Genomic DNA, 27,505 nt, shown 5'->3' with positions numbered 1-27,505 from the left:
GCCGACGGCAAAGTCACTTTGTGCCTAATTTTAGGGCTTGTCCTAGACGCTAAGACTAATTTCTTGGACGCATCTGAGTCACTAATAGATATACTAAGAAATTTTCTTTAAGTGGCCTGTGTTTTACTTTATTGCCTTCGGTGTACTTCAATAGTTGTAAGTCTACCTGTAAGGCTGTACCTATGTCTAATGGTTCGAAGGCAATAAATACATTTTTTATTTATTAATTTATTTACTGAGTAGAAAATTGTTGCGCCTTTATTTAGATCCAATCCTAGCCAATTTTAGTATAAATTTTTGTATTAAACGATTTTAAATATTTTATCGTACACGTGACTTGAAGTTTCGACTTCAGAATATTAAAATATTTGAACATATTTTCTTATTATTCGCGTTTGAACTACTCTAAAATCTCTTGCTGCATTGAAAAGATCGTGACTTGGCCACTCTCCAGGACTGTTAGCAGACTTAATCTATCCTTTAAAGAGATCTTATTCTAATTTGACCTGACTAGGAATCGAACTCAGGACCTTGTCTAATACAATTCACGTCCCATCACCAGTAATGTCATCTACTAATATCGTAAGGTCTAACGGCACGACTTGTCTCAAATCCCGAACAATCTTTTACCAGACATTCGACGGTCCATATTAATCTAAGATACGGCCCATACGTGACTCGCGCGGGTTTATTGGGGAAAAAAGTTCACTCGACATCACATGAAGCTATACATTTTTGCTGGAAAATAGTACGTATTACAATGAGATACGACGCCACTGGTTAGCTTGATATGCTGCGCGATAATATTTAATCTTAGCTATTGCCATATGCGAAGACATCGCGAGGCGCTTACCGCTAAGCGCCGCCATACGTCTGCGGCGCAAAAACTACAAACCGACTTTTTGCTGTGATATGGGGATTAGCGTAGCGTCAGTATTTGTTGAATCGCTGAGTTTTATTTTCGCGCTATTTGAGGTCGCGCACTTGAGTGATAGTGGGGCAACTCGGAAATTTGAAAAAAAAACAGCAATTTTCGGCTCTTTTGTCTACACATTTTTTTTTTAAATGTAAAAGACTCGTAAAGACGAACTTTTATTTGCTTGGCAGTTTTTGTGCATTGTTTATTATACTTGCCTCTGCCTCCTATGCAAATTTTAATTTTAATTGGCGTGTACAATTACATAAGGACACGTACGAAGGAATATGATTTTCAAACTAATAGAGCACTTACATGTTAAAGTGATGGTAAACCAGTGCCATCAAATGAAAGATTTTTTCTCTCGCAAGGCGCTGTACACCAAAAACCCCGCGAATAGGCTATCTATTACCGCTAAGCGGTGCCTATTCATCTTTTGAGTGGCGCAAAAACTTCTCCCCACTATCTGCCGGGCCGAGGTTTCCCGTAACAGCCTGAAGATTAGGCTGCGTGTACCTGTGGAGGGTATTTTTTCACGTGAACGTGAATATAATTTTTTATCGTTTTTTTGGCCGCGATCCCCCGCTAGCATTGTTTTTTACGACGCGGAAATTTCATATCTCTAGCTGAGATAGAATTTTGTGCTTTGATAATTCCTGTTTGATTAGTATTTATTTTATGACAATGTTCGTGCAAAATGGCCGTGAAAGAGTGCCTTGTTTTCACAGTCTTAGAGCAATTTAGCTAGAACAATTTCTAAGAGACTTGAAACTCTGAATATATTTTTATTTGTGAGTGAAATTAATTGATGATAAAACTTCGATCAACAACAATCAAAATGATAAATAAAAAGATTGCTCCATACAGGGCTCATTACAAAAGTGCACTTTTATAAAGAAAAAAATACGTTGACAAGCAGATGACGTAAAAATCTCTTCATAAAGCCGCTCATAGAGAGTTTATAGCTTCATTTTGTCTTAACCCTTCGCGTGGTCGCGCCCATGGAATATACAGGGTGTTTGGCGCATCGTGTGCCAAAATGATTTGGCGGATAGAATGGGTCATTTCCTATATTTTCAGCCCCCATAACACGTTCCATGCCAGGCGGCTACTTTTAAATTAATTTTTTTAGTAATTTCACCAAAATACCCAAATCGCATCATTTAATTTCGATTTTAAAAAAAACTACTAGGCGCAGCCCTAAAGTAAATATTTTGTTTTGACGTGCATTAATGTAGGGTTGCATCAAATCTAAATTTACTGGCAAATATCATCTAGCTTTTTTTACATTCAGCTTTGAAGTTTTCCGAAAAGTTAAAAATGGACTGAACATTTAAGTTTACATGGGTATAATATTTTTTTTAAAAGAGATAGCGATCTTAGGATTTTACCAAAACTTCTCTAGTCTATCCTCATTCAAACGGTATACTAATCTTGTTTAAACAATAACAACAACTTCACAAATTCCTTAAATTAGTGCATTGACTCTACTCGGACTGATTTGCGAAATTTGTGTTTATAGCCCCTTTATGTTTGAATAGCACGTTTAACACCTACAGGTAAAAAATATTTATCTTATGCATTGTAAAAACCTTTTCCCAATCGTTTTTCAATGTGGATTTCTTGAATTTAAAGACGAAAATAATTATTTTGATCGTTTATTAATTATTACAAATTTTGTTCAAAATGGCCTCGGCAACGTATACACTCACGACATCTTCTTCTAATTTTCTCTTTTTATTACTACAAAGGCGTTTTCTACTCGTGGATTGGAAGAAATGGCTCTATACAGTGGCCTGCACGTTCCCCAGACCTAACTTCGTTCGATTTTTACGTCTGGGGACAAGCTAAAGAACTGGTGTACGTAACGGATTCAAACAATAGAAAAACTACAACGAATAGAAAACGCCTTATTAGTAATAAAAAGAGAAATGTGGCTGCATACGACAACAGTCGAAATTAGAAGAAGATGTCTTGAGTGTATACGTTGCCGAGGCGGACATTTTGAACAAAATTTGTAATAATTAATAAACGATCAAAATAATTATTTTCGTCTTTAATTTCAAGAAATCCACATTGAAAAACGATAGGGAAAAGGTTTTTACATTGCATAAGATAAATAATTTTTACCTGTAGGTATTTAACGTGCTATTCACACAAAAAGGGGCTATAAACACAAATTTCGCAAATCAGTCCGAGTAGAGTCAATGCACTAATTTAAGGAATTTGTGAAGTTGTTGTTATTATTTAAACAAGATTAGTATACCGTTTGAATAAGGATAGACTAGAGAAGTTTTGATAAAATCCGAAGATCGCTATCTCTTTTAAAAAAAAAATTATACCCATGTAAACTTAAATGTTCAGTCCATTTTTAACTTTTCGGAAAACTTCAAAGCTGAATTTAAAAAAAACTAGATGATATTTGCCAGCAAATTTAGATTTGATGCAACCCTACATTAATGCACGTCAAAACAAAATATTTACTTTAGGGCTGCGCCTAGTAGTTTTTTTAAAAATCGAAATTAAATGATGCGATTTGGGTATTTTGGTGAAATTACTAAAAAAATTAATTTATAAGTAGCCGCCTGGCATGGAACGTGTTATGGGGGCTGAAAATATAGGAAATGACCCATTCTATCCGCCAAATCATTTTGGCACACGATGCGCCAAACACCCTGTATAATAGAATAGTGTTCCGCAGACGGTTATTAGCGCCCGTGCTGTCAGAGCGGGACAATAAAGCCCGGATTTATTCGACAGGTCGCAATCTGCGGTTATCAAGCTTAATAACGCCAACAACGGGTTACTTACTGGGTTGGGAACCTGTCTGCCATAATTAGGGATGTTTACGTCTTGCTTGGAGCACTTGAGGTATGTAAGTACGATTTCCTACTAAGAAACGTATAATCGATGTTCAGATTTAAGGTTCTGTGTAATTTCGCTCCTTCAATCGTTCATTCACAAAGATAAGTGGCAACGGGTTAGAAATAATTTTTTCCGCGGAAAATAAAATAAACGTTATTTCGGCGATATAAAAGGCTTTTAACACCTTTTAGTGGGAATCCCCGATGCCGCGCTGAATGGGCCCGAAGAGCACTTACTGTACTACTCTTATGTGCTCCGCTGAGGGTCTTTTATCGCTTGGAAATAACATTTTGTAAATCGTCGGTTAAAGAAGTCTGTGAAGATCTCATTAATGGTCGCGGTCGTTTGTCAAATAACGTATCAAATTTATTTCTTAGTATGTTTCATTCATCGCATACAGTTTGGCAAATCTTAGGATTTTCTGAAGAGCTAAGTATACTATTGTATTGAAGTGCTAAGCATTTAATTCATATACATATAATAAGTGCAATTTTGCTCTCCTGTTAGTTAAGTTTTCACGTATCGCAAAATTCAATATTTTCTGCCCTGACCTACATTATTATTGCCCGAAGCAGTATGCCAAAATTATATTGGAATGTGTAATACAGGTATTACCTACTCGTACGTTATGAAACCTTTGCTATAGAAATATCTACAGAAATTTTTAGTTCTTTATCGTTTTTTTGAATTTATTTAATTACCTAAATAATTAATTAGTGCATTTCTCTCTATTTTACGATGCCGCAGTCATCAAAAAGGTTTCCCATAGTTGACCGGCTTCATCTAAAACTTTGATTGTTCTGACGATTTCGGCGATAGCACAGCTCCAAACTTTTCTCTAATAGAATCGTTGGACAAAGCTGTATAAATGGGACTTTTTTGTTTTAGTACAAGGGGTGAATCGTCCAAATACAAAAATTTTGGACACCATGTTCGGACCAAAAGCGTGTTATGATTTAGGTCATCTCTACTTGCTGGTTTATTTTTTCATTCGACCAATGACCAGTGTTGTTTTAGCTTTGTTAGTGGTGATAAATTCGAGTTGAACAGGTAAGTTTAATTAAAGTTTTTGTGTTGAAAGTCACACATTATGATTATAAAGTAGGTAAAGTTATATCATACAGTTTGGGATGAGTATGCCTTTAAAATAAAAAATTAAAATTCATAAAATTCATTTATTTTTGCAAATAGGCTTTAAAAAAGCGCTTTTACACGTCCCAATATTAACCCTACCACTGCTTCGGGACAATAAATGGGCCAGTGCTGAGAAGAAGCAGCGCAAGAAACTCAGTCACTATTGTCAGCCTCCTTTTCAAGGTTTTACAGTCTTTAAAATATACAAATTATAGTCATGAGTATTAATGCGAGCTAGGCAGTTAAACATTCCAAACATTTTTATCCTTTATATAATCATCAACTTTATAGTAGCCCTTTTTCATTAAGGTGCTTTTGATATGTGCTTTAAATTTATGAATGGGCAATTCTACAACAGTTTGTGGTAATTTATTGAAAAGTTTAATACATTTTTTGATAAAACAAGTAGTACGGACGACAGCACATCAAGCTAAACATAGCGGAATCTTATGTAGTTGTAATAAGTATTATTTTGCAACAATAATGTATAATCTGATATGCTGTTGTCTGTACAATTGAGTTCTTATTTATCGAAGAAGAAAACATCACAACAAATAAAACCCATCAAACAACAGATCCTGATCATATTTTCTGCCGCGTCCTCACTGACGTCCTCTTTGGCAGTCGCATACAATTTTGTTTAAACTTGTTGCCGCCTCGTCAGTCAGGCTAAGAGACCCGTATCACTTTCAGAAGCAAAACTTTTTTGACATTCGGCACGATAGCGAGTCGAAAGTGTGTTTTTCGCAAGTTTTCAAGCGACCCCAAAACGTTTGTTGAAATTGATTCGAATGTGTATAAGTTTCGGCGGTTTTACTATTAGCAGTGTTGTTCCAGTTTTGTTATAAGTTGGCGACTGTCGTTCCTTTTATAGGTTATATTTGGAAGTTTTCTTCGAAAACTGATATTCTTTTATCACCATGTTTAAAGGCAAAATTTCTTTAGGCAAATAGGCATAGGCAAACTTGTCTGTCGTTTAAAAAATCGACCCATGTCTATTATCGTTTGTTCTTTGATGTCATGTATTTCTGCAACATTTCAATATTTGTATACCTACTACATGTTAGTAAAACGAGCACCTATATACATTTAGATTAAACACACAAAGCGAAATGCAAAAGTAATCACCTCGAAGCAACCTATCTGATTATGATTTGTTCCGACACTCCGATAAGTATCTCATGAATAAGAATGCGCATTACGTATTCCTTGAGGGAGTCGCGAACTAATTCGCGCTAATCGCACATGCGCGAAATACATGCGATTTGTTTATTGGAGATGGGAAAAGTTTGATTTTACGAGTTGGCACCTTTTCACTGACGAAGGACATTCTCAGATTATTAGGAAGCTCGTTCCAAATTTTAAAAATAGGTTTCTTAAGTAAATATTATGATAAGAAGTAAATACATAAATGTTGTTATAAATATGTTACAACACTTATACTCTTGCCAGTCATGCCAAGGAATAACGTTTACATTTTACGAATAAAAACAACACAGTAATTCTCACGGTAGTAGGTATATCGTGGTGGAAGATAAAAAGGGCAGTTAGCGTCGGAATAGATTTTATGTTTCCACTTTCGCCGGAAAAACATTCACTTCCGATGGAAAAAAATACCTTTAACTCCTTTCTAGAACTTGAATCGGTTTTATTTGTTTTTTGTAGCATTTGTCACAATGGATACGTTCTGCGGTCTGCGGACAAGTTAAATGAACGCAGACCGCACCTGTCAGTGTGCGTTCTTTGCTTGTGCCCACTGTCAGATCGCAGAATGCGTCCAATGTGGCAAGTTCTTATACTTTTATACATCTTTCAATATCACACGTAGTTACTTGTGACCTGTGGGTCTAGTCAAAACGCACTTTAAAATCGCAAACCCATCGCAAACCAGTCGCAAACAAATAAACAAATCGCAAAAGAGGTCGATAACAAAAAAGGCTTAGTCAAACGGCAAAAAATCGAATCGCAAAGCCCTACCTATCGATAATCGAAAGACTGGATTGAAATTTCCCATACAAAGGCTTAGCCAACATGCATTTAAGACTCAATCAAAATCGAATCGAATCGCAACACCCGCCATTTTCATTGCGATTACTAAAACCCCGGTGATAAGCTTCGATTCGATCGAAAACCAATAGGGTGAGTTGCACCACCTAACTTTGAACGTAACTATGATGTTAACCGGTGTTTTTTGTATGGAGTTTGACAGATTTTAGACGTTTGTCAAAGTTAAACTAAGATGGTGCAACCCACCCTAAGGCTGTTTTGACAAATCCGTATCGCGATGTCGTTTTGACAGCTAGTTTGACAGCGAAGCATAGACGTAAACAGAGAGCAGAAAGAAGGAAGAAACTAATTTAAAAAAAAAAAGCTAGAAAAAGTAAAAACAATCGCAAAGTCATAGACATTTTTTAACTTTTATTCGATTTTGAATGAACTTTTATATCGCCGCGTCGTTGGTGGTTCAATGTGCATTTTGGCTGCCATTTTCCGATCGAATCGAATTACTGGTGACGCGGCGACTGACATTAGTGAAAACTTCCTATTGGTTTGTGATGGCATTTTGACTAGACCCACAGACTTGCACAGGTGATAGTGATATTTCATAAACAAATACTACGACGTTTTCTATCTATCCCAAATGCCACTTACTTGAGGTGACAGCGACATACGATTGTACTTTGCGTTCCGCCATCTTTGATTTGATGCGCCCTCTCGGATTTTTCACGTCTTACTCTACGTTTGATTGACGTTTCTGTCTTTGATGGTGCTTTTTTCCCCGATAGGAAAATATTTTCGTGAGATATTATTTGAACAATAGAAAGGTACTCGTATTTTGTGTTTTGAACTCCATTGATCTGGCTTGGTTACACATTCGGGAAAATCAAAAATATTTAGTCGCGACAAAACAAAAACAAATATCAAATTATGTTAGTAACACCACGGTAATACTTAACACCGAGCAAAACGTTGTAAGTACACGATTACGTCATACCGACTCATACGATTATTGGTACCAGGAGACTATAAATACGAAGAAGTATAGCGACCATACGCAGTGGGCAGGGCTGCTCATTCAATAAATAGTTTTTATCCCTCCCCAACTTTAGTAAATATCCCTGGGGAACTATCTTGTTCTATTGTTACGTCATGCTCACCCGCTCGGCGTACCAGGCAATCATAAGCTTGAGAGGGTAAGCTAAAATGAAAACGGCCAGGAACGGTGGCGACTTATGCAACTGACGGGAATCTTCATTCATAAAAATGTATTTTCTCATGGTATTGGTAGATTTCCATGGGGAATTATTAGTTATCACCACCCACGGCCATTGTATTGCGTCATACACACCCGCGCAAAGTACCAGGCGATCATGGACACGAAGGAGTAAGTAAAATGTCAACACGTGCTTGGCGGGTGGAGCCTGGTGCACGCACACACCCTCCCACAGCGCGGTCCTGAGCTAGTGGGGAGGGCTTGTTGTTGTTTGAAAATAATTGTATTCGTTTTACATTTGTTAGGATGAGGAACTAAAGTTGCGAACTGCTCGTAAAGGAGTTTGAATGCATTTTTTATGATTTGAGAGGTTTTACACAGAATATGATTTTTATTGATTGGAAAACTTTGGTTCACGGACGAGATGCCCTCGACTTGCGCGCCGGAATAATTGCCTGCACTTGTTTTTCTGTTCATAATTACTCGTGCCCATAAAAGGGAATGGCTTGACCGGGGCCAATTAAGACCGGGAATGGACCAAATGACGAGAGCCTTTATTCTGTATCGGGAAATGGCTTTCATTAGGCACAGGTCACTCGAGATACAATAGGGCCGAATGTGTTCGTAATTTTGCGCCTTTGTAAAGGTGCGAGTTGTCCGATGCAGCGTACGGTTTGTATTGTTTCGTTTCTTTTGTTTGGACGAAATAAGGATGTACTCCGAATTATTCCTGTTTCCTCGAAGATTGAGTTTCCGATCCGTTAGACAAAAATGTCTCAACCTTATTTTGAATGGCTTTTTCCGAATAAAATAATTCAGAACTGGCTGAAAAATATCCACACATTGTCATTAACTTTTCTTTCTCTCTTAATTTTTGGTCAGTAATTCTCCATCTGTCATAAAGTACCAACTGAAAACACCCATTTCATGTAAAATTTACCCCATGCCCTCAACGATTGTTGTGGGTATCCCGCTATGAACTTAACCAGGATGATAAATAGTCCATTTTAAAACTCCGCCAGATGAATGACCCGGCGCACAGTGACGTTGACGCGAGGGATAAATCTGCACCCCACACTTACGGGCCGCCCCTAACCGCAGGGGGTTGATATGCAGCATCCCCTGTTGCGAAAAGCTATCCTCTGGCGTCTATGCCATCCTGGTACTTTTATTGCATATTCATCGCGGTTTTACTTTTCGCAAACGTTTTGAAAGTGTAATAAGGTGGGCTAGTTTAGCTGTTCTCATTTTGCGACACGTTTTGTAGGCAGAGAACGCAGCTTTTTGTCTCGCTCTATTTCTAAAAGTATGTTACGATCCTTTCCTTTAAAAACCTTCACACACAGTCTGCTCGCCTAATAGCTGTGTGAATTTATAATGTCCTGCGGGAACTCCACCCCAGTTGATCCCAGGTTGCTCGACTTACCGTGCCGTAGAACCGATTGTCGATCTCTTACGAAATTCTGGTCTCCTAGTATAGTGGTTCACACTTTAACCCTTTGCTGTGTATGGTAGTTATTAAAAGTGGGTAATTTTGTTAATAGGTATTATTTATGTCGTCCTACTTTTAAGATGGTAAAACTTTTTTCAATGGGAGGGGAAAAGTATACAGTCTTGTTGATCATCAGATGTGTGCAGTTATCTGTCTTGCTCTGTCTAAACGTTATTTAAAAGAGACGCACTGTTTGTTTTCTCTCTCACATCCCATAAATCTATGATGGCGTAGCCATAACAAAGCGGAATCTAATCCGTGATACCAGGCCACCAGGAGCACAAAGGAGCCAGCATTAGTATGCTGCGCCCATAATGTGGGGTCTTTTACAAAAAAGCAATAAGGGTGACGCCCTTTATTGCGCCTCTAAACTACTGCGTGTATGAATGGGAGAGAAAATTGGAAAAATGTTGCGTGCTTGTTGCGAGCTTTGAACGAAGGCGAGTATTTATTTTGTTCTGGTAATGACATGAAATACCAACAATACATGAAAAGACCTATTTTTGTTAAGCTTATAAACGCCCCTGTGCACGTTATCAATAGTTTAAATAATTTAACGCGTGGCAGAGATTTTAGTAATTGAACATCTAATTTTATGCCTTCATTATTAATACCCAATGACGTGCATAGTAAATTATTTAGTAAACCGAAGGTCCGATCGGGATCATTCGCTTGACCTGGACGCCCGGACCGGTAATTCCGTCCGGCCCGGTCGGGTTAAGATGGCTTCAATGTTTTATGAGGCGTTTGTTTGACAAACCTTAACCCGGGAATAAATTATTTTATGAAAACAAATAAAAATTGTGGCTTGGAAAAGTACTGAGGTGTGATTGAATTTGGTCTGAAATGTATGAATTATTAAGCAGATTTATTAATTTTCGGGATAAGTATGCAAATACAAGCAAAGGGGAAAAGTAACTGATTCGACTCATGTCACACGACCACCAAAACCAACACCGTAAACACTGCGAAAAGCATCGCGAAATGGTTTTTTAAATGAATTAATCCGGGCGTCACTGCGCGTCATCGCGCCGGGCCGCAGCGTTTAAGCAATAAGTAATTCGGTTTGCGCGGTCGCGGCCGCCCGTTTATATCAATTTGCAGTATCAACGCTGCGTGCGTTTGGGCTCAATCCCCATGTTTCATGTTTGCCTGGTGTTTGCAATTATTTTCAAAATGTACTTTGTTTATGAATATTAATGTAATTGCGGCAAAAAAATATGTAACGAGCTTTTGTTTACTTTGAACATGCGTTTCGTTGACTTTTTTTAATGGATATAGATCAGCTGTTCAAAAAGTAAATTACCTAATTAATTTATATTACAAAAATATGTTACAATGACTTGTATTTTGAAATGTTAGTAGAGTAACGAGTAAACAATGCTTTATAATTTTCGCAAAAAAGAACTCTAGGGCAAAAGTATACATTTTTTAAATCCCTACCTAGAAGTGTACTTAAATAAATCTTTATATCGAGTAAATCAAGGTACTAGATTAAATAGGCACTACGGTTTATGTTCTGTTAAGGATCAAGAGTATACCTATATTTCCAAGAAAACGTTATTCCTGAAATAAAGTAATTTCAAAGAGAATTAGGTACTGCTTCGAGCTAGCTCAAATGTTTAGTTTATATTTGAAAGCAATCACAATCAGGCCTTCGGCAATAACATCAATTGCTTCTTTTCCTTGTTTGTTTTTGCTGTATTAAAAGTTGAATTGTTTCATAATAATTCGAACTTTGTAACGATACTTAATGTTTAGATTTCTTATACACATGGGAATTAATGTTTCAGGCGGGAAAAGCTCTTTAGTTTTTAATGTACATCGTGTCGTGTCCCAAAATTCAACGATAATCCGGCCCCATATGGTGCACAAGGTCATGACAACTTCAGGAAAAATAAGAAAAAAAAAAGATATAGGTATTTTTTAAAGTTTAACTAGTGAAATCCTAAACTGTAAGAAAAGTTAGAAAAATATTATATGTATAAGATATATTTTTTTCTTATTTTTCCTGAAGTAGTAATGACCTTGTCCACTCTATGGCGCCGGCTTATTTTTGAAGCTTGGGACACGATTTATACAGGGTGTCCCGTAATGTAACGTCAAGCCGGAACTGGGTGTTGAGGCAAGTTGTGCTGGTTATCAGAAAAATATAAAAAAAAATCATTGTGGCATATTTTAAAAATAATAGGCATTTAAAAAAAATCAAAAAATTCTACTCCAGGTGACGGTCCTTTTACTCGTGTTGCCACAAATCTTCACTTTTTCCAAATTTTTTTTGTGTTATGTAACCCTGAATAATGCATCTCTAAATTGTTATCAAAATTACAAAACCAGCTGCTCCAACTTGGATGAAAAAAATACATTATTCCCAAAAAAAAAATCAAAATAAAAATTTTGCCTAGTTTAAACTGACTGTACTGAAAAAAAATTGTACTACGCGAGTGTGGCAAGTGACGTCATAATTTGGCGCATTTAGTAAGGATTCCAAAATGGTATAACACTTTGTAAAATCTTGCTGTAACTGTCGACAATTTTTGTTTATCCCAACTAATATTATAAATGCGAAAGTAACTTTGTCTGTCTGTCTGTCTGTCTGTCTGTCTGTCTGTTACGCTTTCCCGCTTAAACCTCGCAACCGATTTTGATGAAATTTGGCATAGAGATAGTTTGAGTCCCGGGAAAGAACATAGGATAGTTTTTATCCCGGTTTTTGAAACAGGGACGCGCGCGATAAAGTTTTTCTGTGACAGACAAAATTCCACGCGGGCGAAGCCGCGGGCGGAAAGCTAGTTGGAAATAATCCCGTTTTTAACTTTATCTACCTTGGTTAAAAATATTATTCTAATGTGCCCAAAATTCAAGTTTCTGGCTTAAGTGAGGTGGAGAAGCCATTTTAAAAGGTATGAGCGGGACGGAGAGGGCCATCTTACCAAGCAGGGATGTTATGGATATCCGTGACCGTAATCGAAACCGGTATAATATTATTCTAATATCCGTAACCGTATTCATAACCGAAACTTCATTTTTTTTTTTTTTATGCTAGACAAGGCAGGTATTTGACCGCAATCGCACCTGGTGTTAAGTGAGATGCAGTCTAGGATGGTACATATCTGCCCTGTAAGTGCCTATTCACTCTCGCCTTGAAAACGCCCGGATTATAGTGTTCAGGAAATACAGCAGCAGGCAGCGAATTCCAGTCCCTAGCTGTTCGCATTATAAAGGAGTCGTCGAAACGCTTAGTGCGAGCTGGTGGAATGTCGACAATGTAGGGATGGTACGCTAGCCTGCGTCTGGTTCCCCGGTGATGGAAAGGGGCTGGTGGAATTAAGTTGTATAATTCCTTCGCACATTCTCCGAAGTGTAGCCTGTAGAAAACCGTTAGAGAAGCAACTTTACGGCGGCTGTCGATATATCCTTATTATCCCTGTTACCAAGTACAAGTGCAGGCAGAGCAGGTAGTAAAGGCGCGCGCGCACGGGTGACTTTTGTCACAGTATTATTATTATTGGTTTTTGGGCCTTTATTTGCGCCAACTCGACCAGGTTTGATCTATTGTGGCAGCCCTTGTCTTTAGAGTTCACTGCTTAGTCCCGTTGAGTTCACTGTTTTGTCACAGTATGTCAACTACTAATTACTGTCATGGTGACAAAAGTTTCTGTGACTGACTGTACGTTAGTCAGTCACAGAAACTTGAATTTTGGGCACATTAGAATAATAATTTTTAACCAAGGTAGATAAAGTTAAAAACGGGATTATTTCCAAAAAACCAAAAATTGACGACAATTAAAGCAAAAATTTACCAAGTGTTATACCATTTTGGAATCCTTACTAAATGCGCCAAATTATGACGTCACTTGCCACACTCGCGTAGTACATTTTTTTTTTCAGTACAGTCAGTTTAAACTAGGCAAAATTTTTATTTTGAATTTTTTTTTGGGAGAAATGTATTTCTTTCATCCAAGCTGGAGCAGCTGGTTTTGTAATTTTGATAACAATTTAGTGAAGCATTATTCAGGGTTACATAACAAAAAAAAAATTGGAAAAAGTGAAGATTTGTGGCAACACGAGCAAAAGGACCGTCACCTGCAGTAGATTTTTTTGATTTTTTTTAAATGCCTATTATTTTTAAAATATGCCACATAGATTTTTTTTTATATTTTTCTGATAACCAGCACAACTTGCCTCAACACCCAGTTCCGGCTTGACGTTACATTACGGGACACCCTGTATAATTTTAACAAGTAATCTTAAAACAAACATCAATGTTTTGCCATAACAACAATATCTTAGTAGACAAATCGATGTGGTAAATAAAAAATATAGTATAAGTGCCTGAAAAGAAAATCCATTTTACCAAATCCACCGTCAATACATACTTTATTTGACCGACAAAAACAATTTACCTCCTTCAGTGTAGTCCAATTTATAGGTAACGTTAACCCCTCTACTTCTAAATCCGTTTATTTCTGACGAATCGTCGATTACATTAAATTATATTCATCAACAAAATTACCGAAGGATATGTAGGTTCTATTTGAATCTTCTATATTAAAAGCGAAAGGTCACTGATTGACTGATTCACTCATCACGAAATCTCAGAAACTAAAAGTGCTAGAAGTCTTAAGTTTTGCATGGGGGTTCCATTTAGAATGTGGGTGTTCACTAAGAGGGGATTTAGTAAAATTCAACCCCTAAGGGGGTAAAAATGGGGGTTGGAAGTTTCCACGCGTACGAAGTCGCGGGCTAAGCTTAGCTAGTTATAAATAACGGTAAAAGTGTTATTGCTCCAGTGTAATCTTGCTCATATTATCTGCAAGATTAACCGTCCCAAAACTAAACCGTTTGTCAACTAAAAGGTGTGAAACAGTTCAACGCATAATGAAATAAAGGTCGACGAAGCTACCTTACATTATTAGGGCCATAACCGGATCTATCCGGATATAGGGTTGCCAGCAATAATAACCGGTGCGCAATCGAATTACCGGCTCGGCCGGGCCGGTCGCCGGCAATAATCGCGTTTATAAGTGACAGTCGTGCCCGGCGATTATCGCTTAGGGCTCGTTCGCAGTGACGAGGGTAAGCAGGTTTCTTAGACCCCACAAGACTGATTTTATTGAGACGCAATCACTTTGAATGTGTAAAGATTTTAAGCTCATATGGAAATTAAATTCATACATTAGTTCTCAGTAAGTCAGGGTATATTAAATCAAACTTTGGTCCTATGGTTCTAGGTTTGAACGATCTCCATTTAAATGTGTTGTGACACAAATTGAAATAGTGGTCGCGAATGTCTTCTAAGTTACATAAACCGTCAAAGAAAAAAATGACTACAAATTGAAGGACACGTCAAGCCGCCTCCGTCCAATTGAGCCATGTCAGGCGCTAATAGCGGCCCATAGTCTTAAGCATTATTAGGGTTACTATGACCACTGTAGCTGAAACCCTCCTAATCGTTGGGGATTAATGCAGATTACAGAGTAGATTGATCGTCTCTACAAACATCCATCAAATAAATCGCTATGGACATCGATGATGTTATTCGAGTATGTCATTGTCGACCACTCGATATGAATATAATTAAGACGATGAAGGACAAAACATTTTTTTTTAATCCGTTAAAAAAAAAATTACCAAACGCTCCGTGAAATAACCCTTACCCCGGTCGCCGGTGTAACCGGGCCGAGGTTTTTATAGCCGCTATAATTTTTGAGATCGCCAGTTAGGGGTTAAGAGGAGCTGTTTTAACGCATCCGCCCGCCGCAGGGCGGGGGAATTAACTTGTTATCTTTTAGTGCTTTTGTAAAGCCTTATTAAAAGGATTCCTGCGCCTTTTTGTTTCAGGTTTTACTTCAGGTAAAAATTAATTCGACTGTTGTATTATTTATACTTTTATATTTGGCCTGTTTTCATGCAAACGTAACACGTGTTGGAAAATACCCAATGGGAGAATTTGAACACGAAATTATACCGGATGTATTCCCGACACAAAATATTCCACCTCATCTCTATTCAAATCATGACGATTCCCAGTGTTGTAATTCTAACAAAAATAATCTTATTCCTGACGTTTATTCTTATTTCCTCCGCGACGGTCCAGCACGTGTCTCGCGGGGCCCGTGATGATGGCCCTACTTCGCACCTCTCCCGCTTCCCCGCTCCCCTCGAGCGGTTAACTTAATAAAATTACCTCTCTGTGCGTTTCTGCTCGCCTGGTGTAAAAACCTCGGTGGGTTTAAAAATTTTAGCGTGTTTTTTAGCGAAATGAGACAAGATTTATGCAATTATGTTTGTTTATTACGGCAAGGCAACGTGACGCCTTGGGATTAGAATTTCAGGTTTTACGTAGGTCAAGCAAGTGTCATTTTATTGTGTTTCCTTTCTAAATTAAGCCTCTTTTAAGTTAATGGTCAGTAATACAAACAAATAACAAAAAAAAAACATGAATAAGCTTAAATTTGAGCTTCTTCCAACTTTGAAAGAAACACTCTTCTGTTTCTCACACCAAAAAGCAACATCTTTAAATAAAAGGGTGTTTTGTTACTAGTAAATCGATAACATTTTAGTAGAAAGAGGCGGCTCCATCAATCATTGGCCGATACTAAAGACATAGCTCGAGGGAAGCGAGGCCAGTTCCCCGATCGTTCACTATCGGCCGACCCTAGCATTAGGGTAGCGCTCGCGGGAAGCTCCTCGGCGCTTATGCTCGCCTGGTACTTCTTGTTAAAATGACACGTGATTTTGCTCGAAAACAACACGTGTGGAGGATTTATACATATTATTATGTCGTTGGCACGTTTAACAGTTCCTGTGAGAACTGCAATTTGAGAGTTTTAACATCTTTCTTATGGACATTTGAAAACTTCAAATGAAAAATAAAATGCGTTAAATGATATTGTGTACTCGTATTATGTAGATCCAATGTAACCATACTCAACAATACTAAGTTACCTCCATAAATATTAACAACCTTTGTACGAAAGGCAGTAATATTAACTACAGCAAAAAATCTATCAACAGCCGGTGCGCAACTTACCCCCGTGGTGATATTGACTCCTCTATTTTTATAGTCGCCTAGTACAACGACATCACAAGGGTAGTTTTGCTATTGTATTATTTTATTACCCACACAAATATGAAGGGGCGGGGCTTAGTGATTGACATAAAAAGCACACAAAGAAACCTTTCCAACCGAGCCGTAACCACCACCATTGCGGTTATGGTGAAACACACTCTTCCGTTATTATACTATCCTAGTATCGAACCCCATGGTGGTATTACTTGTTACGGGGCTTCACTAGTAAACCCCATACAATTCCTGTCCCCATTGTATTAATCCCACAGAAAAAAATTCGAGCACCTACTATGCAACGATGATCGGTTAGTCAGTTTGAGCCTTGTTTTGTTAGTAGCAACGTGCCATTTGGAACACCATAATGCATAAACCACATAATCATAATCATAATATCTTTATTGCTTCATGTGGTACAAACAAGGCATTAAAAATAAAATAGTCCCAGAACATGAGCCCTGTGAGGGCATTGCAACATTATACATAATATTAATTAAGCTTAAAATCTAAATTATATTAATAAATGTAAGTACAAATTCGAATTAATTTTTGAGATCATACAATTCTTTCAAAGAAACATTTTCTATGAACCCCGAAGACAACCCCTATGGTGAATTTTACTCCTTTATTTTTATGCCAACCTGGTATACCAACACCACAAGGGTAGTTTTGCTCATAAAGTAACCAACGGGGGTTAGACAAATTAGGGTGAAAAGTGAGAGAGACATACAAAGTAGAAAGAGATAAAAAAATACAACGATGGCAGTTTAGTGGTGTGTGCAAATGAGTCAGTAAAAATAAGTTATTTGAAATGTCGTTATATCGGAATATTGCTGTCACTGGCAGTTGGAATAAAACAAAAAATGTAGCTTGTTAGTTGTGAGCTATTTTTCATGTTCTTGCTGGCGCCATTGTCGAGTCGCACAAAAGGCCGGCACCAGGCGCGCAGGGGCTATACAGAAATTGACCGATCGCGCAAATTGAATGTCCGTCGAACACGGCCCGGGATAACATGCCATTGTCCCCTGGCTTTTCAAGATACAGCCAATATTTCACTCGGTCGCAAAATGTTCGATCGGCGGAAAAGCTACGAGAAACCAAAAGACACGTACAATACGTATTCGCGATCAATCATGCGTGAATTCTTGTCAAGCAACCAAAAGCGGGTATCAGAACACGAATATGCATTGTCTGAGTCTGACGATTTTGCACTGAGGACGCGTACAATAGAGATAATAGGGCATAAATACATTTGATGTCACGTGATATTGATATCCTTGATACCAGGAGAGCATAGGTAGCGAAGTGAACGTTACGCTCGCAGCCTTTGATATGATAGATTTATGTCTCGTGTGGGAGGAAGAAAGGATTTTGATGAATAGCTTCCCACAGAGAAAAGTAGTACAGGTTTATGCTGACAATACAATATCTTCGTGCACATTTTATAGTAAATGAACCGTGGCTAATATCCTATGTTATTAATCTTGTAGTTGGAAGGCAGTGGAAAAAATGAGCTACAGAATAATGTAAAACACGTACAGGTTCATGTTTCATCTTTTATATTTTACTTAAAGTGAAAGAAAGAACCAAATCTCTATAGGGTGCATTAATTTTAGATTTCACAAACAGTTGGTCAGTACCTAAATAAGCTAAGACTGTTTTATGGGAGGATATAAGAAATGTTTACAGACCTTCATTTTTGTTACTGTGATAAATCTTTCGTATCGTGACAAAACGCGTAAACGATTGAGTCTCACTGTGTCAAGTTCCATTAACCCAAGATTTGTCTAATTTATGTTTATTTTGTCCACAGCTTGTGGGCGGCGAGTTCGACATGGAGCTGAACTTCGTCATCCAGGACGCCCAGAACATCCAGCACATGCTAGAACTGCTAGACCACTGCCCACCGAGCCTGCAGGTGAGCTCCTTAACACTCATGCCGCCCTGGTACTTCGGAGCGCGGTCGCTTGTTAATTAACGGAGTAATTAACCTCTAATTAACGCGACAAAAGGCTCATTTAACAAAAGGTTTACAATCTGCTACTTTCTTTTGTTTTTTCTTTATTTATGAGGTTCTAGTTACATCACTTACAAATTAGTACTTACATGCAGTTTGGTATCTATATTTCTTTTACATAATACATAATTATTTATGCTTTACCGTGTTGATTGTATGGGTATACTACATATACTCCTATGTAAATGTACCCAATGTTATATGTAACTAAGTAAGTACTTGATAAGGTGCTTACTTCGAAATATGGGTGTACATATTTCCGATTCTACCTATAACTTTTTCGTTGTTTAGATAATGTCTTAAGGCACGTGTATTTATTACGCAGGTATACTTAACGTATATTATTATCAGTATCTAAGTTGAAACTATGTAAACAATACCTATCCTAAAAGGTTGTTTATTAAGTGAAAAGCTCTATCTCTTAATAAGAAGCAACTTTATTGTATTTGTATTAGGAAACGATAAATTAAATGAAATGGAACTCTCTAAGCTGGCCAAGTCGGCGATGTCAAGTAATGACAACAGTACTTAAGTTTTAAACAAGTAAATAAATATACGTGCTTAAAAGGACCTTATGAAGTATGCTCCTAGTGCGCTTTGTGAAGAAAGAGACAGCAAATTGAATGCTTCCTGATTGCCGGGTCGTTTTTTGTGAGAGGCGGGACTTGGGTTGATGGGCTGCTTATTTTTTTTCTTTAACCGATGAGAGCATTCCATGCCGTACTCTTGTGAAGTCATGTTGTCCTGGTAACTAAGTAGATCAAAGTAACCCTTTACTCGTTTTTGATGAGGTTTTGTTATATTGCCTTGTATTGTTGTAGGATGTCCTTTTGTATATTGATAGCTTAATTGTCATTGACTGAACCATTTTGGGCAGGAAAGATAAAAAAGGAATTTGTATGGAATCTTATTAGAAATATCTTTTTGGGGACAAGCTTTTTCATCTTTTATTTTCAAAGAAATTCACTAAAGATTATGTCGGAAAACCTTTGCTACCGGAACTTCATTGATATTCTGTCCTTTATTCATGTCATTGTGATAATAATGATTTGGTAACATCGCTAGAATTTGAATGTAATCAGAAACTAAAGATAATAAAATTTTATTATTATGGCCACGTTGATAAACTGTACTGACTACTGAAAGTACGTTCCAATGTTGATTACTGATAAAGACACACTGTGGGTTTTATTGTAAGCGGCTGCATTTTAATTTACTAATGAAAAACATTTTTAATGATTGATATATGAAAATGTTTCTCGACATCAAACAAACTTCACAGGGTTACCATAATAACTGAGCTTATACTCGTATTCAGCAGTGGGCGACGAAATTGACTATTGCATTAATAATCTACCCCCTGCACGCCGCATGCAATGCACGTCATTATTGAATGCGCTCTCATTTTCAATCCACCGCCATTGTTCTTCTGCTAGCCTGGTATTTGCTCTTTCAATACAATGCAAAATTAATGGTCAATTTTATATCTGTAACAATTTATTTTAATTTCGTTGTTGGTTATTTAACTTATCTTGATTGGGCATAATGTCTCATAGTTAATAAAACGTATAAATCCATTTCAAAATATACCACGAGTATCTATTTAATTGTACTTATATCTCTCTGTTTGTAACGTTGCCGCGTTGTTCTCAGCTTATCTTTTTTTTGCAAATCAAAAGACTAATGATTTTGATGTCTAAGGATATAAAAATACATAATTATTATGTGTGTATTGCAAAATAGTTTAAACATTGTGCCCGTTTGCTACTTGCTGTACTATGAGTGATCATCACTTTTTATGAAAATCCGAGATCCACGCGGTCACGCGGTTGAAGCCTGAAGCAAACGTTAGTAGGTACTTCGCAAATAACAAAGGGTTTCAGAATTTAATAGTTCAGCAAATTCAGGGCCAATTTGAGCGCGCAATCACCCAACCTCATTTCGGTTTGAAAGAAGATATGAATTCAAAATTTATCTTGAAATTCTTGGATTGCAGAAATACTCCGCTTGGAACTCTTTGAGTTTTATCAGAAGGGTCGGTATCGCGCGCTATCGCTCCCCCGCGTTTAACGAGGATCAACCTCCTTTGCATTCGTGCGCTCCTGGTACCTAAAGATTTGGAGCATCTTGAAAGAAGGAAGCCATGTTTTGTTTAAAGTCACGTTTTTTTACCTTTTGAAATAAGTTGTTGACATTGGTAATTATGGTTTAATATTTGAATTTTAAGTTTCATCAAAATTATTTGTATTGTTGTAAGTAACTGTATAAAAATGATTTAGGTATTTTAAAATTTCAAACTTTCGCGTTTCATTATTTGAAACATAAAGCAACATTTATTTTGCAGTACCTACTCGTTAGTAGATACTTACAGCTTGACGTTTCCTTATGTAATTAGATAAAATAATTGATAATACGACAAATGCTGTATCACTCGTAGTCATAACGAGGTCAAGATAACTAGAGCAAATTAGTTCTGCAGTGAAAGTAGATCAGATAACGCTGAAGCAAATCGCAAAATTAGCCACTTGTAAATAAGTTTCCGTAGTGTAGCGGTTATCACGTGTGCTTCACACGCACAAGGCCCCCGGTTCGATCCCGGGCGGAAACAGGTTTCATTTTTGTAATTTTTTTATGTCATGCCAGAAATAGTATTTATTTTTTTATTAGAAAATTTTATTTCATGCCTTGGAGGATATTGAAAAAGTTTTTTTAGAAATCATAACTCAAAATCGTAAACGCAATAACCCAGGTAGTTCATAATAATACTGAAGATAAACTTTGTTCGTAAATTTCCGGTTAATTTGGCAAAATCGAGAATTCGGCAAATATAGGGCAGTTTGTGGAAGTTATTGCCACGCTTGTTCTTAATGTTCGGTTGAGGTTCTTGGACCCTTAGTTCCTGTAATACAGAGGTTTCTTTCGTCTCTCTTAATCATGCCTGCGTAAAGATGTGAGCAAGGGAGAGGGTAGAAGTAGACCGATGGATTTTTATCCCAGTATTTAGCATCGTCATTTAAAAACTTTTTCTACTCTTTTATATTGCAACAACGACCTACAATTCCGTGTGAACAGGGTCTAAGGCCCGGTTTTTTGATTCGTAGTTAAAATAACCAATGGTCAAATTTGACAGATGTCAAATGACAAGTGGTTAAATATCAGGAAAAAATGTTTTTCGAACAATGGTTAGTTTAGTTTGACTTTTAGTACATTTTTTAACTATTTGTTTACATTTGGTTAATATTTAACCATTAGTAGCAAAATTTAACAATTAGTTATTTTAACTAAGAATCAAAAAACTGGGCCTTAGAGTGAGATGTTAGACACTTAAAGTTTTTCCAACTTGAAATCGGTGCCTATGCAATTTTAATGAAAAAAAACTTGCGTATTTGTTACCATACCCACCAACCACAGAATGTTTCTTTATATTTGTTACGAAAACTTTTACATTGAAATTACTGACCTCTTAAAACCCAAAACTAAATGCTAGCAAAGTTCTCGAGACAAAATTAAACGTAGTAGAGCGTTCTAAATCGAACTTAATTACGAACTCGCAGAGAAACGAGATCTTAAAAGATTAAGGACTGAGCTCCGGCACAGTCGGGTAAGCCACAGAGCAGGGAGAACAGTAGGCACACTTAGAAACACTTTTTAACAGCGCTGATGCGTCTATAAGTCGTTTATAAGTCATAAATTCATCAATTCTCTTTAAATAAGCTTTTAAAAACGCTTTAACACGTCCCAGTATTACTATTACCCTATCACTGCTTCGGGACAGTAAATGAGTCAGTGCTGAGAAGAATCAGAACTAGAAAATCAGTCCCCTTTGCATGTGCTTGACCTTAATCTCATGATGAAGAAGCTAGCTCAGTAAATAATATGCACTCGGGGCTTAAAGGCATCTAGTTTATAGGAAAGCTTTAAAAGAAATATTGGGAGTGAGCTCTATACATGAATTAACCCCAATACTGACTGCTGTTGCAACTGCATCAGGTTCAAAGATAATCTGTAAATCTGTATCTAAAAACTCCAAAATAACATTCCTTTATCTCGTTCACAAAACTGCAACTCTCCTTTAGCTACTCAATACGAGTGCACTTTGTTTATTTTTATTTTGTAACTTATTTTTATTTTTATTTTAAAACTTGTTGGTAATCTCCACTAAGAAGTGGCTGTTCTGTTTCATGCTGCGACTTTGAGGTACTTCTTGTTTCAGTTTAATGTACGACTGGTTTAATCCTTGAACTCGTCTAATTATATTATTTAATTATGCCCCTATGAGACCCTCTTCCACGAAACTGTTTTTAATATCAAGAAAACAAATTGGTCGAGGACTCGAGGAGTGACCTAGAAACATTGTTTTGCATAAAATATTAAGTAGGTAACTAAACTAAAGCGTACGTTTACCCGTGTCTTCGCCCGTGTGACATTCTCTATTTTATATTTGATTCTGATTCTGATGTAATACCTAAGTTTCTTCAAAATTCGTTAAATAGTTATTGTTACGTTACATACTTTCACATTTATAACATTAGTAATTTTCTCCTGCAGCAATCTATGCTAAAAATGTGTTATTACGGGACTATTTCCACCTCTCGTTTCCACCGCTGCAATTCCTGTGTAGGTAGGATCATACAGCTTGACCGCCAATAAAAACCCAACCAGAGAAGTTCAAGTTTGTCCCGGGGGAAGCTAAACTCTCATTGGACCCGCAACGAATTAATCAAAAGAACAGGGAGGAGTTCGAAGTTCTATGTTATTATATTGAGCTACCGTTTACTACAGTAAAATTGAATTAAAATTTATTTTCTTCGGTTTGAAGGCTCTGTTTCCCAAAATAATATCAAATCTTCAAAGGCTGCCAAACCTTAATGCCCTTTGAAAGCGTTGGCCAGTATTGAATTATTGAGTACAATGCGACTGCTATTTGTCTAGAGCTGTCGCGGCATAATTGGCGCGGTCGGCCAACAATGCGGTGACAGTGAATTGGTTACAAAGGATTATACTGTTTGCTTGGCCTGGCTGTTTTGTTTGGACATCGCGATAATGATTTACATCGATGTTCTAACCCTTTTTGGTTTATTTACACGCTTTCGTAAATAAAACTTGATGTACTAAATGGAAATGTTATTTCGATAATGTGTAGATTTGTAGATACAACATGCGAGTGGAAAAAGTGATATTTTTGTATAAGTAAACGTAGATGTTTAAGGTTGAGCTGCACCACCATATTTTAGTCATGACTAAAATCATAACCGGTGTTTTTTGTATGGAGTTTGACAGACTTTTGAAGTTCGTGAAAGAAGATGGTGCATCCCAGCCTAAGTGTGATTTTTTCAAACGAGAATAGTAGAGCTTTTAATGTCCCACTTTTTCTTCTCGGATTAAATTACAACATGTTACAATCTATTATTGTAGCCTAATGTTATAGAACCTGATGACTCTGACGTTATTTTTAAGGTAATGTTGCGCACAATACCATATATTTGTAACAGTGAGAAGCTTTATGAACGCTGAAAACACATAACAATATTTCATTCGGCGGTTATTTTGTCGTTACCACTCATAAATAACAGCAGTTTAAACGCGTGACACAATTTTTATCGGTGACAATAATTGTCGCACATTCATTTGGTCCGATAGCTGCAAGTCTACCGTGCAAACACGATCAGCTTTATCTCTTTCGCTCGGCCTGGCGTGCACGTAAGAGTGAGAAGGTCAGATAGTCCTGCACTGTGGCAGTTGGAGCCATGCCAATGCATTCGGTGGCGCCAATAAAGTATTGGCTGGCAGTAAACAACTTAGCGGGAAACAAATGGCGCGCGCTACAATGGCGATCACACATTATTATTATTATTATTTATTGACAAAGATCTACCAACAACACAACTTTACATAAACAAGTAATGCATGCAATGATGACAAGACCAAAAGATGTGTCTTTATAGGTAAATACAGCTTACATACAAAATAAAAACTTGACGACCGAAAGTACAATACTAAAATATTATGTTAAATTAGATTAATAGTTAAATGACATTCCACTTATCCAAACATTTCTTCTTAAATGAGTGCACGCAATCATGAAAGATGTCGATGTCGCTATCTTTTAAATCGTTGTATGTTTGCATACACCGATGTAGGGGAGCATACTTCCCCAGGTTAGTCTTACAATGAGGTAAGTTGAAGTTACTAGTCAAGGGATGTCTAGGGATGTGATATGGAACAGTCAGGTTAATTTGTTGAAGTAGGTTGGGACAATTCAAACCACCATGAATAAGTTTTTGTAAAGTGATGAGATCTAAAAGTTTACGACGGTTCTCCAAGGAAGTAATCCCAAAGCATGAAAGCCTGGTACAGTAATCAGCTCTACGGGGACAGTCACGTCTTTTGTGAGCAAGGAAACGAGTAAACTTTTTTTGAATACGTTCTATTCTCAAAGAGTGGACTTTATATGATGGGTTCCAAATGCATGAAGCGTATTCCAGACTACTGCGAATAAGGGCATTATAAATTACTATGAATGTATTAGTATTTTTAAAGTTTCTACATATACGTTTGACGAATCCTAACAATTTCCAAGATTTAGTTACAATATTATCGATATGATCAATGAAGCTTAATTTATTATCTAAAAGGACACCAAGGTCGCGGATGTTGGGCGATTCCTGCAAGACCTGGCCTGAGATGGAATAACACGATGGAACATATTTCTTTTTCCTTGTGAATTTTACGTGAACACATTTCATGGGATTAAGCGTCATCTTGTTTGCCAAACACCATTCACTCACAGCATCGATATCCCTTTGTAACAAGATAACATCAGCATGACTCTTAATATATTTGTATAATTTTAAATCATCAGCAAATATTGAAAAACGGCTATGTTTAATGAAATCAGAGATGTCGTTTATAAAAAACAAAAAGAGAATCGGTCCGAGATGTGAGCCCTGAGGTACGCCGGAAACAGCTATGTACTCAAACGATTTAAACCCGTGCACAGTAACTGTTAGTATTCGATCCCTGAGATATGAACTTAGCCAACGCAAAAGGTCCCCATGGATTCCGTAGGCTTTGAGTTTCGACAGCAAAATTCCGTGGTCAACCTTGTCGAATGCACTAGAAAAGTCCGTGTATATTGAATCCACCTGTATTTGATTATCCATTGCTCTAGCTATATCCGTAACATAGTCCATCAAGTTACTGACTGTAGATTTACTTTTACAGAAACCATGCTGAGAATCCACAATAATATTTTTGGAAAAATCCGTTAGGACGGGGCAAATGAGACGTTCAAATATTTTAGGAAACAGGCTCAAGATTGAAACTGGTCGATAATTTTGGACTTCTTTCTGAGTGCCTTTTTTAAAGATCGGTATAACGTTAGAACGCTTCCATTCAGACGGAAACTTACCTGAATTGATTGCACACACATGCGCTAATTACAACGCCTAATTAGAAGCCATTGGTTAGGCGGGCTGAGACCAGTGTCACGTTTTCAGAGAAATGCTACAGCGTAATTTAATACATAGTATTTAAGTATGACGTAATGAAATTTTGACAAAGCGTCAACAGCAGCATAAAACTGACGTCATCATTGAATGACGTTTATCCCAGGCAACCATAAAAATGTAAAAAGTTGTCTAAATCTCTCGAGTGATATATCACGCAAGTTCACTCCCACTACTAGGCGTGCAGAGGTGACAGGGGCCATCGAGTTATCCAAATGATGAACGACGAAACGCGGGGGCGAAGGGTTGCGCCAAGTCATCGTGGTGAGACTAAATTACCAACCAATTGCGACGTCTACAGTTTAGTCATTATCCTTTCCAGTTCGTATCACTCTCACTCACTTTACTACTCACTCACTCCACTTTTTCTACAAAAGTGAATGATTTACGTATATTCTACCAGTTGAGTACTAGGCCACCAGAATTGACCGAATGATGAACGACTCTGGCGGGTTTCAGGCGAGTCATCTTATGAGATGTCCCGGGCCCGATAAGCCTGTCAGGGGGCCGCGGCTGTTACATCCGAGGGTTTTATTAGCGACGCTATTAGAGATTTTGCGGCAGTCATCTTGCAAAATTGCTTTTATGAGCCACTAAAATTAATAGGCGTTATGTGCGAGCGTTTTTGTTACGAAAATATGGTGAGAGCAGCTTTTTATTTTAGTTACATACAGGTTGACCATATTATTTTTAATATCCTTCATCTTTTGGTTAGAAGAACTTTCTTTATTACACGATAGTAAAAAAATAATGAAATTAACAGTGCAATTAATCCTTTATTCACTTGCACGATTCGTTTTTCCAATGTATTTTCACTTGAGCAGATTTCAATGCTAAATACATAGACAGAGAAAGAAAGGGATGTCTGAAAATTACTGAAGTGTGTTTTATTACAACAGGAATTATTGGGTCACAGTGTCGTCGCGTTCGTTCGTTTCAGCCAAATGACGTCCACTGCTGGACAAAGGCATCCCCCAAGGTTTTCCACAATGTCGTCGCGTGCCCATGTATAAATTATACGGATAACTTTGGGCTTATTTATGTAAATGATCCCTTCGTGCTTATATGGATATTTTGAGCAATAAACATAATTATTAGTTTGTTGGTTCGCTGCCTCATTACCAGGGCAGCACGACGCGCGAGGAGATAGGGATAGGAGTTAGCGCGGATAATGAACGCGTACTGCGTGCGTAACTTCGCGCGAAAGTTAGCGCGGGTTCGTTACATTCAGTCAAAGGGCAAACTTGTTTATGTTTATGAAAATCGAGATGTTTGATGCTGTAAACA

The 27,505-nt window shown here is 37.4% G+C and overlaps 1 protein-coding gene and 1 non-coding gene across 2 annotated transcripts in view; both read left to right on the top strand.

Moving 5' to 3' along the window:
- The window catches only part of LOC135080989 (neurobeachin-like), a 737,070-nt gene that overhangs the window by 347,382 nt on the left and 362,183 nt on the right, over positions 1 to 27,505 (top strand). The window contains exon 2 of the mRNA XM_063975714.1: positions 18,507 to 18,611. Within this exon, the coding sequence (XP_063831784.1) occupies positions 18,507 to 18,611 (105 nt within the window). The remainder of the gene's footprint in view (positions 1 to 18,506; positions 18,612 to 27,505) is intronic.
- Trnav-cac (transfer RNA valine (anticodon CAC)) lies at positions 21,246 to 21,318 on the top strand. Its single transcript has one exon. It is a non-coding gene; the product is annotated as a tRNA-Val (tRNA).

This window comes from Ostrinia nubilalis, chromosome 19 (genome assembly GCF_963855985.1).
Source record: "Ostrinia nubilalis chromosome 19, ilOstNubi1.1, whole genome shotgun sequence".
NCBI classification, from domain to species: Eukaryota; Metazoa; Arthropoda; class Insecta; order Lepidoptera; family Crambidae; genus Ostrinia; species Ostrinia nubilalis.
This window is presented reverse-complemented; position numbering and strand designations above follow the sequence as displayed.